We start from the raw sequence: 18,230 nt of genomic DNA, 5'->3' as shown, positions 1-18,230 counted from the left end.
CTTTATACATTTATATAGGTATTTGTCAGGAAAGTGCATATTTAAAATCTATAGATTTGATACAAATATGTTTAGCAATCACTATAATTTAGTTTCAAAAATATTTTTCACATATTTTTTAAAATAAAAACATAATTCTATATTTTTGTTATTCATTTTTCATATACTGTAACCTAACTTAACTCAAAGTACCAATTTGAAGATATTAAAGTTTCTAAAATACTCCATGAATTATAACTCCAACAAAAACTAGAAAAAATATATGAATAGTTATAGGCATACCAAATATTTTATTATATACTATAATATTATATAGTGTATACAATGTTTTTACGGGTAGACGAATGGACTTTTGGCAACAAAATATTTGCTCCTAGACGAAAATTCCAAAGACTACGGGTAATTAAAAAAATAAAACGTTGAACATCACCAGTGCAGGAGCACGTCTTACGTGACGCCCACTTTTCACGACGAGAGTGGTCGAATCGATTTCCTCGGGCCCCATTAACGGAGCCGGACGATTGAATGCGTACGTACCCATATATTAATTATACCTACACATGCACTCAATAGTCTCTCTCTCTTTCTTTCTGTAGTAAAGGTAAAAACAAAAAATACTTTGGACGATTTCACGCGCACCGATTTTTAAATATAATGTATATATATATATATATACGTATATGTATATTCTTGAGCGCGCGCCTGTTTTAATTAAATCCCGTCAGTAAAACAGTGCAGGTATAGTATTAATAAGCGCGTAGTCTCGGCCGTCGGACTACCGCTCGTCGCCGCCCTCATCGACGCGACGCGCGCCCGTGATAATAATGTAATATATTATAAACGGTAGTCAGTCGCGGAGGTAATAATAATGATAAAAATGTATACTACACAAGCACGTCATCGGCGGATCTGTCTACGTTCACCAAGTGTTTTTTGATAATGTATAAAAAAATCAAAAATAATAGTCTACTTATTATTGTTAAGCAATTTTTTTATATTGGTGATATTATATTTATTGTAAATATTAATATACTTGCATTTATTATGCAAATTTACCAAACAAGTATCAATAGTAGTATAGCTGCAGAGCTTATTTAACGGTTTCATTGGTCGTTGTTAGAGAATTTTTGGACAAAAGTTTATTATAGCGTAAAAAATGGAATAACATTGAATTAAGTTCAGACTACTTTTTAGTGTTTAAATTGAATATTATGTTAATATTTTTTATGTTTGATTTTAATTCGTTGAATCTTATACGGTATACGTAACGATAGGATAAATTCATCAATCACACGGTAATGTAAACGCACAAACCGTTTTTAGAAGACTACTAAGCCAACATCTACAAGGTGTCTCTTGTAAAACCTTTATAGGCTGATAGACTTAGCTTGAATAAATAAAAAATATTTGTTGGACTTAATTCTGAGTATTCCGATAACCTAAATATACTCGTGGGAATTACTTCCATACTACGGAAAAATTGGGAGTAAATTTACATAAAAAAACTAAACGATTTACAAATGTTAAATTATGTCATACAGCACTGCTCTACACTGTGCAGATGATTTAAACATGCTTGGCATTTTCGGGACCGTGATTTTCTAATATATATGTTTAAAAATATTATTAAGTAAATTTTACGTATACCAATAACTACAGTAGTAGTCACTGGTTTGATTTCTTTGATTCACATCATGGTGTGTCCTCATACTTCTCATAATTTGTAGAGTAAGAAATAGTGATATAATAAAAAATCTAGGTTTGCAAGGTAAAGTATACTTCAATCTTAAGATTTTTCTTACATGAATCACAATTATTTAAATCTATCGGTCGTAATGTCGTATATATAATATGTTAACACAATTATTATTATCGAATGAAATTTTCCTATAACTTTACGTCTTTGTACAAAGTCTACTCCATATACACAATGTATCATCACTATCATGATTAATATTTACTTGAAATCAGCTAGTAGTATAGACAATTATAATATTACATACAGAAAATGATTGTTTACTTAAAAAGTTTTATTAGGTTTATATAATATTGATAAATTTGTTTTATAAAAGCAATTCATATAATGAGATATTATAATTTATAATTATAATATGGTGGTTAGTCGGTGAGCATTGTACAGCGTCGCGTTTATAAAATATGTTATAATAATATTACTAATTCGATACACGTAAATATGTTTAGTTTCGAGATAAAACTTGTTTTAATACTAGTAAATACACGCATTTTTAGATTTTTACGCCAAATTAATTATGTTTAAGGCGATAAAAATGTTCGTGTATATCGTTATGTTCAAAAAAAAAAAAAAAAAAAAAAAAAAATACATAAATGTACATAATTATTATCGTACGATGATAAATGCGATTTTATACTATACTTATAAATTATAAATTATATATTTAGTCACACTTAACCCATAACCTAACCTAATCAGTACAGGTCAGAATTAAGAACTACAGTGCTATAAATTATAAACAATATACACGTGATAAGCATTAAAAAGTTTCTTATAACGTTATTTAAGTATTAAAATATCTAATATACTTATATCAATTTAATTTGTACTTAATCAAAACAAATTTAGATAATAGTTTACGCTAGAAAATACATAAGTAATAAACATAGTAGATATTTGTTATATTTTAATATATAATTAGAAAAAAAAAATCGTGGCAGGAAATATTGTATTATTATTAACTTAACGGAAAATGGTATCTATTTCATTTAAAAATATTTAAATATTAACCATTCAATCATTTTAAAGAATCGTAAAAATAAAAATAATCATTATTTTCGTTTTGAATTGATATACAAACCTATAAAATTATATCAATATTCTTATACAATACAGTTTTGTACTTTTGTAGTACTGATTATTTGATTATACAAAATCATAATTAAAGATAAACTGTTATCGACGAACACAATCCCACAGTAAGACACCCCTTATAAATTATAATTATATATTATTATGACGTTATATGGTAAAAATCAACGTTATAAAAACCTGATCCGTTTCGTCGTGCTTAGTACGAAACACCTTTATTGTATACTCATAAAGTGTAATTTGTAAGACGTAGTTTTAACGTCACCTATGTCATAATTCTTAGATTATACTACATAAAATAATAGCATGTTTATATACATATTTATAAGTTATGATATATACAACCACGGTTTAAGTATGATAACCTACGTGGTAAAATTCTACCTCCCCTCGATCCCAAATGTGACGAATGCGCAACTATATAAAATCGAATCCGTCACGAATAATATTTATTAATATTGTTTTTGAAATAAATGCAGTAAAATAATACATATAACTACTGCATAATTTTTTAAGCAATATAGATACTTACAATAGTTACTATGATTTTATGATTAGATTATGTTGACAAACTTTGATCTTTTAATTTTTAAGTAAGTACTCATTTATTTAAAATTAATATAAATTTAAACATAAAAGATTTTTTTTTAAATTGATTTTTACTTGTTGAAATTAAAACTCAAACTAGTATAAGATTTAAGTTACACTTTTTTATGTGTTTAGGATTATAGTTTATTGACTATTTGAATGTTATATTACAACTAGATATGAAAGCAACACTTTGAATATAATACAATATGGTTATAAGAAAAATCAATCATAAATCAAAATTAGAATAAATATTTGTAATTTAACCACAGGGTATGCATTCTTAAAAAATCGCTATGCCTATTAACATTAGATATAAACAAAATAATATCTCAAAAACAAAAAAATCGATGTCATATACTGAAATAATACAGATACACAGATACATAATTATAGGTAGTAGGTAAGTTTATAAATAAAATTTTGTTTCTTGTTAAACAGTTTTTTTTTCAAACTCTTAATGGGTCAAAGTTGCTATCGCGGGGGCCGGCTGGGTCACGTTTCTTCGGAGACAAAACGCACACACGCGCCGAGGTATTACACATACGTGAAACGAAAAGATAATAAAATTTATTTCTTAGGCATAAGAGATATTATAATTTTACTATTATCATTATTATTGTAATAATATATGATCTCGGGGCGTGGTCAAGGGATGGCGTGTTAAAGTCATTTAACGGGCGTACAAGTTATGTAATATATATTATAATATTATAGGTAAGCACATACGGCGGCATTTCCAGAGCGCACGAGTAGTCGTATGAGTATAATAACATAATATGGTAACACGGACGAAAAAAAATGTATAATATAATAATATTATAATGGAATATCAAAAAAATAAAAAAATAAATTGAAGACAGAACACTTGATTGTGTGTGTATAATAATTATTGTTTAACTCCCGTATATTATACACAAATATGCAAAACAAAATTTATATACGAGACATAATGTCGACATTACTGCACGCGCGTGCAAATAACGAACGGGTTGATATTTATTTAATACATAGGTATAACTATATACCTCTTATATTATTATAACGTACGATATTACATATTATAATATGCGAAACGAAAACGGATGTGCGCGCAATAATATAATATAATAATATTATTTTTCATTTCTTCTCTCCACTGGTTCTTGCTGTACAGATACGTCATATCGTATAAGTCATTTGGCGCGAGGGATAAGCACGCGAGGTCACGGTACCGAGATATAATAATATATTATAATATGAGATTTATCCCGCGCAACGTGTGACGCGCTCGTGAGTTACGCGCCGCTGTTAATGTTGTCTACGTGGGCAATAATTATAGCTGGTGCATGTGCATATAATTATGTTTATATTCAAGCTATACGCGCAACGCGGAGTGTGATTATTCAAATAACAGTACTAGTTGATTTTTCGACGAATTAAGTCTTTGTGATTTAGAAAATTTACAACTATAAAATGATAATATTTGAATTATCTGAGAACATAATATGTACTTACTAAATATTACAAGATATTGTATATTTTTGGGAAAAACTCTTTTATTTTTAAAATGTTTACCGTGTTGATGTTCGATGACAAACCACATATGAGTATATCATTTTAATTTCATATAGGTACTAAAATAATATTTTTATAAACATTTAGCATATTATAAACATATTGAATTTTGAAACAATATTATTTTTAAAGTTTAAAATTATTTTTACTCAAGATTACAATCTATTTATTAGCATTTTTTTTTTTCATATAGATATAAAAATATCAAAAATATGCATCTGAATAATAAATATTTTGTGTTGATGAAAAATAAATGTGTATACGTTTAGCGGAGTTACGGGTAGCTATAGATGATGACCATCATATCTAATATTATAATATTATAATGCACGACGCTGATCCGTGGGATCCTCATCATCTTTGGTATTTGCAGTCTCGCCTTATACTTATTTACAACGGTACAGGTATGAATAATTTAAATTTTGCAACGTGTGGTTATATTATATTCGTAATTGTAGACGATTGCTGTAGTTTCTTGATTAAGGGTGGTGGTTCAATTACTTCAGGAGTTAAAATGATTAATGAATTTGAAAATAATACACTGGAAAATATCACCGATTAAAAGTGTTGAAAGTGTAGTAACTAATTAATAGACTTTTAAGAAATTTAGATATTCTCAAATCTCAATTCCACTCCCTGTGGTCTATGCGTATGGTCGACTCATATTAATTAATCTAAGTATATATATATTATTTATGCACGCTTGGTGATACCTGTATTTATCGACTTTATTATTATTTACGAAAGATTTGCTCACAAAAATGTATGACTATTTAAAACTTAATTCACTACTCGAAAATCATAGTGTCATACTATTATTACGCGGACAAATAATTTATTTCCCGCGTGACATTTACTATGGACTACGTTTGGTATATCTACATAAAATGAACAAGGCTTAAAATCTACGTAAATGAGATCGTGATAATAATAAAAAAGTATAACAATAATAATATTATTATCATCGAGTTCCGTAACCGAATTTCTGTTGACGGGACAACATCGTACTGTGATATGAAAACTTGGCAATACCGACTCGCTCGTGAATAACAATCACAATCACACCGCAAAGGGCGAGGGTCACTGGCGAATCGATTTTTTTATCCGATCGGTCACGTTTCTGATGTATACGCGCGCGACCTACGATTGTCTCGAGTTGTCTGTTTCAAACGGCTCGTATGATTAATCGATTCAAGAGTGCACGATAACAATAATGAAATGTGTAAACGCGAGTCCGATATTTTATCATATTATATACATCACTAAAATGTATGTTAGACCATTAAATAATAATAGGGCGGATAGGTGAATACTATAGTTTGAGATCAAATGAAGAGACAACGATAGATTCAAGAAGCGATTTTCCGTGTGGTCCAGATTTGGTCCGAATGTATAGTAGCCCTTTCTCTCAGGTATAAGAATATCGTAAAAGCTTGCAGGTGCTCTGTGAAGGGTCGCAACTATGTTATTATTTATTGTTTGTTTACCTATAGCGGCATATTAGGTACGTATTATTTTGTTAGTATAAATTATTTACTTAACTACGAAAACCCGTTGCTGACATGTTCTATTAATGTGTTTAAATGCTGATAACAATCGAAATAATAAAATTAAGAAATCGGCTACAGGCTGACCGAAATTTTATTGCATTTGCCTATGGTAGGTACCTATATAATCTGATATTTATTCTATATACATTTGGGATAATCGGTTCATCATACTCATACACGACCAAAACATATATTATGTTAACCACCATTTATATTTTTTACGGTATTCAAAGATTAGCTGTCCTTAAATGATACGAATTATTTATTTTTTTCAAATGATAACTCATCTTTATTTCTGATAATTGACAATACTTCCAAAACGTAAAATATAATATGCAGATTATTGTATAAAGATTAATAATGCATTGAAATTTAAATTCATACGAGTAAATTCAAAGTAATTTTACGGTGTTTGAAAATATTGTTGTTAAGCAAACTTAAAAAAAAAAAAACAAAAATAACCAGAATTTGAATATATGCATAATTTAAACATAAAAATGGCGTGAACATAATAAAAAATCATTTTGTTTATTATACATATTAAGAGCTTAAGATACAATAATATTCACGCGAATTTAAAATATATAATTCCGTAATTATGCAACAAATCCTTGTAGAGATTATTTCTGCTATTAAACTAAATATAACTTTATATGAAATTTAGACGTTAGATCTTTATTTTCCCTAGAAACTCCTACATAAAATAACTTACAAAAACCAGTTTTTATTTTTTACAGCAAACGCATTTGATTAGGGGTGGTATGAATTGAGACATATTATGTATTAACCTCCTTCATGTATACACAATAGTATTGCAGCTTATTAATGTAGGTATACTTACACTCATCCATAGATGGTATTTGGATGCAATTGCCAATTGCCTCCCTTTGATATTATTCAAAGGACCAAACGATAATTTTTCCCTTACAATACCAGTCAAAAAAGTGAGAGGGAGTAAAAAAACGGTTTATGAGAGTAGCTATATTATATCCCAATGTAATTTTGTCTTAACAAAGCTAACTTTTTCTATTGCATTCGTATTTTTAAAATATTTAATTTCTACACCCCCTGAAGTTACCTATTTTTATCAATTGTCACGTCCTATATATAAAGACTATTTTAATGAGACTTTCTCCAATCCCTTTGGAAATAGTGTTATATGCGTGTTTCAATCGACCTCATAGCTGGGCATCGAAATTATAATCAAAAATTTCACTCACCACATGTATGGAATCCGAGTCCGACCGACGGAGGACGTCGTGCCGCTGGCCGACGGACACCGCGGCCACGGTCAACTGATTGTAGTGGTGCGCGGCCGCTGCGGCCTGAGCGCTCTGGTGCAGACTGTTGAGCGTCTGCGAGTATGGATCGTTGATGTAGTCCATGGCGGACGGCGAAGACGCGTTGCCAGTGGAAGGCTGATGGTGATGGTGGGCCGGCGGGAACGGCGGCGGGAAGTACGGCGGCTGAAAGTCCTGGTGGTGTCCCATGTTGGAACCGGCATTGGTGGGCGTCGTGTTCCGGTGGTGGTGATGGTGGTGATGGTGATGCGGACTAAATGGTGACGAGCCTCCGCCACCTCCTCCGCCACCCCCGCCACCACCTCCACCGCCGCTACCACCTCCCCCGCCACTGCCGATCGATGCGACTGTACCATGTCCGGCTAGCCGATCCTGCGAAAAAAAATCCAAAATTAAATAACAAATAAATACTACATAGTACAGTATATTATCGTTAAAATAATTAAACTCGATTAGAATGTATAACATGTACGGTATAAAATAAATATAATGTTCTGTATCATCTCATATTGATTTGTTTTTAAGTAGTTGGTAGCCCTTAAGTTTTTGTCTTTTTTCCGTTTACGTCCTTGTAACATCGGGCAGCCTCATGAGGTGGTGCAGACCCCCTGCACTATTCACTCTAATTAGGTTAATTTACAATTTGACGCGAATACTTGTATTGTGAATAGAAAAACTTCAACATTTGTTATGCATTGCGCATAACTGGTATCACAATGTTTTGGAAGACATTTATCAAAAACTACAATATTTTACAAATTGACGACCGTAACGAGTCGAAAATGGTTTAATGCATAATATTTTATGCTCAAATTTGGTTAAAGTTCAAAATTGATAACAAAATATAGATTTTATCGATAGAACGATGATGATTCTAAAAAAAAATATTGTTTTTGGAAACTTTGGAATACAACACGTACGTTATCAACCTATTTTTATTTATCGCTACATACGTATTTTTAGAATGCGCATTACACGACAAATATAAATGCACTTTAGAAGCTGCGATGAACTTGGTGGACGATTTTCATATGATTCAAGTCACATAATAATAATATGATAACTAATAAGTAATAACATTTACATACATACTATATTAATATTTATTATTTATTACATACGCGTTACAAGGATTTGAAATTTGATCGAAAATAGATCAGAACCACCTGTAGAATGTAGCATCAGTCGAGTAAAAATAAATAGTAATAATTGAATTCGTAAAAATCAATACACGCGATCTGATAAATATATTATTATACCAACTTATAATAAAATATAATATTTTAATATATAATGGACGTGCGCGTGCTCGCTCGATTGCATTAGATATAATAGTATATAATATAAATACATGTATGTAGGTATGTACAATATATTTTAATATAGTCGCGAATCGCAATAATATAATAAGTAGACCGTTTGTAAGAAAAAGAAAAATACAAAAAATATGTTTAAAAAATATTTAATTTAAGCTATTTTCGGTCTAAGTATACGTCGTCTGCGTATGTAATAAGTAGAGGTACATGTAAAATAACATCTTAAATTAACATGCACACGCATGGCGTGTTTTCGATCCATTAAACTCGTATAATATAGTATAGTGTATGTACGCGCGTAAGTATATCGATAAACTCGTTCTCGAAATTTAATCGAAATTGTACGAAGTTGAGTCTATTATATGGTCGCGCGTGTATGTATCCTCGGTGATACGCGTGTTCTGATCTAAATTTTATGGATTTAATGCAGGTTTCTACATCAATTTGCATAAGTGAAATTAGATACGCATGTTATTAAAATATATTATGCACATTGTAGGTATGTGTAGGAAATATAATATTATCATGATAGCCGAGATAATACGCGCATTTTGACCGATCATTTAATTCAATATACTCAAAACATCCACAACGTAAAACTTTTAAAACATAATAGTTAAAATATTAAGTACCACATTTATACAAAAATAAAAACATATTTTTCTTCGCCGGACCCTATTATGAGTAAAAAAAATCAGTAAATATTTAACTGGATAACTGCTGACACTCGTTATTTACAAGGCAAGTACGTATAAATTTGTCAAATTTTTAGTATTTAATTGCAGCATTTTATAGTAATATTATTATTATTACATTTATAATTTATATATGTATGCATATTGCATATGTAACATAAGTAGGCTGATCTAAAATCATTATAAACCAATGTATAATTTTAATTGTAACAACTAGTTTGAAAGGTATGGATCGAAATATTTAAGACCGAAAATCGATGTAATAATAGTTACCATTACAGAAAAATTCTAAAAAACTTTGAATTATTTTTCAAAAATGTCGTGTAATTGAAAATAAAATTGACTTAAGATCAGTTAAGACTCTCAAGTTATCATTCTATGTATATTTACATATTATAGAACACTACAGATAGTATTGTGGGTATATCGACTATAGTAGTATTAACTACATTAAGTATTGTCAAACATTATATTGATTTATTGACAAGTCGAACGACATATTATTATATTAAATGTTTATATTATTAGCAACTGTCATACGTCAATATGCACGATATACAATTGCATATTAAAATAACCACCTACTCCCAGTCCGAGGTTGACTATTATTATTATAATAATAAATAATAATAATATACGACGTACCTCACAGAGAATGCAACCGGCTCCTAATAACCTGATAACCCCGGAATAAAATAATATAACATATAGTTAACGCGTCAAAAGAATTTTAAACCCACGATTTGTATAATACAGTGAAACCAAGATTTTTGAAGTAGAAGAGTAAGTAGTAAGTACAAAAAACTATAAATTTATTATAACTGTAATAAAAAGAAAAACGTTACTAATTGGGGAAAAAAACAATAAAAATACAAAACTTTTGCTATAAAATATTAAATGATCAATGTTATTAACAGTTATTGTACATACATTAACCCTATTTAAAAAATGCATAAATATTAAATATATTTTTGGAAAATGTGATAAAAAAAAATAGTAAAACTTGATCTTTATTGTTGATGGTTTTATTTGCATTAATCCAATTTAATACATTGTATAAGTAACAAAAATTATTAAAACAAAAAAAGATTACTGATGAAACGAGAATAAATGAATGCCGCCTATTCATAAATATAATATAATTTTAACTATTATGTGTATTATGAGGGGAGAGAGAGATTCTACACGAACGGTGGATTATTATTGCTCATTAATTGCATGGGTATTTACATAGTGTCTAAAGATATAATATATCCTGCATACAGAACAGATGTCAAATTCAAATACATATTATAGAGAAATATTGTCTTATACACGCATTTTCAAACAGTGGGCTCACCGTATATAGCTTTTAAACTCTGACATATAAAATGTTCATCTACCATAAATAAATTATACACAATATAGTAAAATAAAATACAATACAAGTTTACACACATAGATAAAATAACTAAAAAATTCAAAACTAAAATTATGTTATTAAGTATACTATGAAAAATTACGATTAAAATTCATATTTTAATTATTGGTAAGAACGTAGTTGTTAGCTAAGAAATATCAGTTTAAACAATTTAAATTATTCGTCAAAATATGATAACATAAATTTATTATAAAGAAAAAATTATTTTAAATTATTTTTTTCCGTGATAAACCCAACGGGCAATGAATTAAGCCAAGTTCACAGTTACGTCGTTTGCTGGTTTGAGTGACTTTTATTCTGATTGACCAATTTAATCATGGTATTATTCATTAACCGAGATTTACAAGGAAATTTTAAGTTGGACAAAGCTCAGATTTTGTACACAAAATAATAGACAACGTAGCTATAGTCTTTAAGCTCATTTTTGCTCTGTCTCTTTTGCTCGATATCCGATATCCACTTATGATTTCTCTTACAAGCGTGGTCTATATTTATCATGTCTGATTACGAACGAGTAAAATCATCGATGCCATTGCAGTTTACCGTAACTCGGTGAAATATGTCGTATATGAAAGGTACTACACCTATAATATATAATATTATATACATATTATATACTATACATTTTCCTGTGAATACGATGGTACATACACAATATTACACATACACACAAGCACCAACGAAAATCATAGGAACAAACTAACAAACTTGTATTATTATTATTATTATTTTTAATTATATACAGAAATATGTTACTGCAGATGATGATTAGGAGACGCACGCTGTTAAAGAAAAAAATACGTATAACGGTGCGCTTGCTCGTGCAACTGGTAAAGATGAGGTCAACATAAATGAATTTTGGCCATTGGTAATTATATTATTATATAATACCATAAGTAATTTATATTATATAGTTGTACAAGTATGTGTAGCGTACATATTATTATTATTGAGTATATCAAGTATATGCGTAGTGTACTGTCTCGTCAGACTATAAACAAACGCGTATAATGATATGAATTATTCATTCAAGTTGTTTAAAAAAAAAACAACAACCCCGGCCTATATAACTATAAACTATACTGGTGACGGGTGATACATTTATTCAATTCCTCGTAGATACTATGCAATTCCTATTAATTATTCCACGCTTTTAAAATAGTATCAAGTACTTATGTATAGGGATTGGTATTTTTTTTTTTTTTTTTATCAATTTTTATATTGTGTGTGAGTAATTCACTGAGTATAGTACCTATTACACTATTACATCATTATGCGATAACTGCTTATACCTATACATTTTATTCCTATTATAATTTTATAGCTGATATATTATTTACATTGCTATATTTAATTATTTATTGTACAAGCAATATTCTTGGTGTGGTAATAAATTATAATAAATTAGAAATTCATAAATAAATCGAAATCAAAATCGTTTTTCTTTATATATAATAGTGAAAAACCATAATATCTAATAATATTTAATGCATACAAGGAACAAATAATTAATCGAACAATATACAGATATGAATCGGACAGCGAGAAAGCGAGTCTACATATAACAAGTGGTAGTACGCCATATTATATGTTGTATATATATTGTATACATACTGCGAAAGTCGACAATTTTGTATAATAAACCGTTAAGGAGCCGACATGAAAATTCCTGAGTAGGAAATATATTACGCGCCAAAAACAAGAGCCTCGGCAGTATTTAGCAGGCGGTGTCTCGTCTGATGGTGAAAAAAAGAAGAAAATCAGACTTACGGTATAGTCGACCGTCGCCACTTAAGGAATGAAAGGACAAAAAATAAAGTAAATGCGTGTATAAGTGACCTGCAATACTCGGCAGGTATAGTTGTATACATAGTCTCACACACACATCAGTCGTGCCGAAACGTCTTTAAATACACACACGCACACATATATTTTGTAGATACCTCTATAAGTGACCGCGAGTGAGTGCATGGTCATGTGAAGATAGGGAGGGGACGGTAAAAAAAGTGCACGGCACCAGACCCTTTTAGAGAAGAACTCGCCGAATAATAATTCAACGATCCTCCCGGTCTTCGACTGATGTATATATATATATATATATAAACGCGTTTCGACCCAATAATACGACGACGTGTACTTACTATACCTGCCTATATAATAATATTGTGTGTTTGACGACGAGTCGTAATAATTATCATTGTCGTACATTAGACAAATTATTGTATGCGTCAGGGGCTGACCGTTGGACCGGTTTCCCCTTCTTCCCCCATCCAACTGAACGCGTTGCTACAGACGAGACTATATATTACATATTCTTGTCTGGTTGATGAATTGATAATTCGTTCGGTCCCAAATGTGTACAAATGTAACTACCCACTACTTACACATGTATACGTGTATTCAACAACAATAATAAGTGTAACAATATCTGCAGTTAATAATATAACAGAACACTGGAGAAGGAAAAGCAGGAACCTAGTATGATAATATATAAAAGACAATCTTCAGGCCTTGTCCAAAATTTTTTGCGTAAATCAAAAGAAATAAAAAAGTCATGTGTAAAGAATTATATAAATATAGATTGGACAACATTAAAATCATGATTAGTAAGTATATTGAAGCTATTTTTCATATAGTGTGTCGTTGTAATATACTCGTAATAATATTATAGTGTATAATAAAAAAAAATTAGCTAAATGCAATTTTTACTTAAACCAATTTAGTTTTTCTTAAGAATAATAGATAATGTTTTGATTGATCAATGAATTTAGTCCTAGCGCCATATACAACAAATTGCCAGTAAGTGAGTATAACCATCACATTATTACTCCACAGGATTCGTTTTTAAGTGAATCTTCATTAGTTATAAGAAAACCAGGTGCGGTTATCTAAGTATGTCAAATTCTTAGTCTATTTATAAAATTGTTTTTACTTTACTTTTTATCTCAAAATTCACTTAATTTTGTATGTATTGTGTTTTTGATTTCCTTTTATTTAGACTTATTTTTATGCCAGTTTCCTTTATCATTTTTTTACCTCGTTTTTCTATATTTTTTTGTCCCATTATCCAAATAAAAGTTATGTTTTTTCCTATGATATGTGATTGCATTTTTTTTATCTGTTTTTAAATATCTGTATTGTTTGTTGTATTTTTCATACTTCTGATTACGTTAAGAGTGAGAATATTCTTATGAATGTTTCCATGGTCGTTTTTGTATTCAACTGTGTTATAGTCGTTGTTTTATATCTACAAAAACGTACTCATCTAGTCACCTCATAATTGGCTCATATATATAATATATATATATTACACTTATCGATAAAAATGTGAATACTCAGAATGGTAAACTCAGGATAGAACCCCCAGGTGTATTTTATTTTCGTGTATGATGATGTAGATGATATTATAATAATACGTATTATAATATATTATGGTATTCCCATTATTTCGGTTCGTATGTGGCTACGTAACACGGTAGTACTACTCTGCGTGTCATGTGCTGCATTCGAGAATGGCTGAAGCTGTATATTATAATAAATAAAACAATTAACAAATCGTTTATATTATATTATTATTTTGAACGACGAATGGTGCGGCGTGTGCCTTTAGGCCTATCGATTTTCTTGATTCGAACCATGCTTATACACACTATAGGTACACGCTCAGGTGGTCTCGCCGGCGCTGGTTTTCCACCCGTTTTCATATTTTATATAATATACGACAATTATCGTTTTAATATTATGTATGTATACCGATTGGAATTTGAGATTGTCTCAAGCATGCGTAACACGCGCTCAGTGCTATAGAAAATGATTTGACCGTATACGCGTAATATTATAATCATGTTATGAGACGGGAAGGAAGACGCGCGCGTAGGATTATAATATAATATTGTATTATATTATGTATTATTATACCAAAGACCAATCCCGTCGCGCAGCATAAACTATGTGTATAAAAAGACCGATCTACTAACTCGCCGCGTCAATCTAGATAATATACATAAATAACAGGTGGGCGGGCGGGTGGGTAGATTATATCGCTGTCGAAAACGATCGACCAGTGCGATAAGACGTCATATTATTCGATACCATTCTACTTAGCAAGTACATACCCGTGCAGCAGTGTACACATTATATTATATAAAATAAAATAGAACTTTATTTTGACATTCTAATCGACATATTATATTTTAATATGTATTATTAACGCGAGCGCTGCAGACATAGGTGATCCTAAAGGTTCAATCGTTTTACGCCGCGAGTGCGTGTATTTAAGAAAAATATATGGAATAAATAGGGCACATGTATTTTTATCCAGGAAATAGCATAATATATTAATACAGCGTAGTATCATCGTTGTATTAAATTGGAAAAAAAAAAATTATAAAACAAAAAGTTGAGTTTATATTTGAATAAGTTTAGTTGACTTTGTCAGACTGTGGGAAGGAAACAGTGGTGCATATAAACGTGCAAATAACTAATGAATAATATTTTGTCTTAATTCGGTGTGCAAGCCATAATGCGCGGAATTTGCCATAGATCATAGTGGCGAACGTATATACAATTATTTTATATGTGCAGGTACCTATCTACCTATATAATAAACAACGTTGTGCGCACTACGCGTATGTATATAATGCAATAAGACAATATTTTTTTTAAATAATATATATTTTTTAGGAGACTCGCACGAGAGGAGTTTACGAGTATGTGCGCGTGCCGTGCCTATTACTACAACGACGACGACGCGCACACATATATAACATAAATTATATTGATATTAAAATACAAGCAAGGCGTAATTAATCCGTCCGATCAATGCGAATTATGTTGTTTATTATACTATATTATATACTATGGCGGTAGGCGTACACCAATTTACGATGTTTTTAAGGATAAAAAACTCTGTTAGCTCTTTCGTGACGTTTTTATTTTCGCTCTAGACGCATACAATAAATATATTATAGATATCAGCTATATTATAAGTATTGTCAGGATTACTGCAATGTCTAAGCACGCGGGTAGTCGTAATCTAGTGCTCGAGGTGTGCGTTAAAACGATTGCGCAGCGGATGTATAGGTACTGATGTGTAAGTCATTCTTCACATATAGCAAAATAATCTGAACGGACGAATTTTCGTTGACGGTATTTGTCTACAACAGTCAAGAAAAAAATAAAGGATTCGACAAAGTATCTATAGCTGTACTATATAGGCGTAAGACAAATTACAATAGTAAAAATTAATGTCAATCTTATAACCAATTTATTTCAAATATTTTGATATATTTAAACTATTAACATCATAGTAAAAATTAAATTTTTTTTGTATCTTAAACACTTATGTTACTTAGCTACCACAAGATGTTTGTCTGTCGTTTCTGCCACCCTCGGTACACACACCCGCTCAACTATCTTTGATCTACTCACGTCGTGCGCACATTTTACAATTTTTACCCAACTGCATTTTAATACCTCGACGTTCGACGGATATGTTAGTAGAATTTAATTTTAAAAATGTTTAAATTTAAAATATAAACAACAACAGTTATGTCGTAGACATAGATAATTTAATTTTCTTGTTTTGAGTTCGAATAAATATGTGGTCCTCGGACTTGGTGAATTATGGCCACCAATAAGTAATAATCAACCGAATAATAGTCAGTAGAAAAATTATTGACATCGACAAATATGCTTAGCGAAATACTGTATTTATTATAATCTCGCAGTGAACAAACGACAGTGCATTTTATTATAGTTTTACCGTTGCCGTCACCGATAACCGGTTCTCAGCTGCCACTTTTACGGAAGACTAACAATAATAATAGAAAACTTTTTGACTTTCATCGCGCGGACACGCTATATACAACACCGCGCTATAAATACTCGTGTGACGTATATAAACATAGGTATAGGTGTATTCAGTTTTATTTTGAATATTTTTTGTATGGTATATTATTATTGCATTTCGATGGAACGAAGTACCTATGTATACGTTAGTGTAATAATATAATATAAATTACATAATGTGCATGATGAGTTTTCCGCGCAATTTTATGGTATGTTAAGAGGTATAATAGGTATTAATGTATTATTAATACCCAATGCTTGTCAATTTGCATACGAATGTTGGTGAGTGATGACCACTAATTAATAACTATTCATTTAGGTTTATTAGTTTACTGTATGGATATTATTGAGTCAATTTCATGATATTAATGCGTGTACCACGCCGGTAGAGAGTATATCTGGAGAGGAGGTTCTTTTTGTGGAGTCCACAACGCATGTGGTTAATATATTCAAAAAATTGAACTTAATTAAATCATTGTTGTACACATTTGATTTATTAATCATTTATCAAAATGTACGATAGTTGATAATCAATGTACTGATATTACGATAATAATACCTAATAATTATACAATTACATATAAATACAACCATTCATGGTCAAATAATTCATATTAAATAATAAAAAATTTCAGGAGGATTACAAAGTTTACTAGCTTTATAAAATATATAGAACATTGTGATAGAATGTTTTTGAATGAATAAACTTAGTATATGATTTATATAGATACATAATAATAAATAAGTCAACTTTTAATTCGTTTATTCTTAATCCATTATAAAGATTTCGTTAAAGAATATTATATTTAAGTAATAGACAATCTGTATACGTTATAATGGGTACATAAAATATTTGTTGTATAATGCCTTCTTTTCGATTAATACGTTTTTATATCATTGAATGACATTGAATTGTTCAATATTCAACTATTAGATCTATTTCTGCATGATTATTATGATGCTCGCTGCTTGAGTACGAAATAATTAGTTTACCTACCTATGTATAATATATTATTATATAATATCGTCAATGCGCAGGTGCCGTGTAATTTCGACTAAATATTATAATGTGTATCTACAACCTACTAAAAAAGAACCTCATTGCTTA

The 18,230-nt window shown here is 30.0% G+C and overlaps 1 protein-coding gene across 4 annotated transcripts in view; it reads right to left on the bottom strand.

Moving 5' to 3' along the window:
• Positions 1-18,230, bottom strand: part of LOC112593056 (transcription factor AP-2-epsilon) — a 172,918-nt gene that overhangs the window by 33,080 nt on the left and 121,608 nt on the right. For all 4 annotated transcript variants that reach the window (XM_025337290.1, XM_025337289.1, XM_025337288.1 and 1 more), the window contains one exon: positions 7,761-8,213. In XM_025337290.1, coding sequence (XP_025193075.1) covers positions 7,761-8,213 — 453 coding nt within the window. The remainder of the gene's footprint in view (positions 1-7,760; positions 8,214-18,230) is intronic.

The sequence above is a fragment of the Melanaphis sacchari genome, unplaced genomic scaffold (genome assembly GCF_002803265.2).
Source record: "Melanaphis sacchari strain LSU unplaced genomic scaffold, SCAv2.0 Contig1_pilon_pilon, whole genome shotgun sequence".
Lineage (NCBI taxonomy): Eukaryota > Metazoa > Arthropoda > Insecta > Hemiptera > Aphididae > Melanaphis > Melanaphis sacchari.
This window is presented reverse-complemented; position numbering and strand designations above follow the sequence as displayed.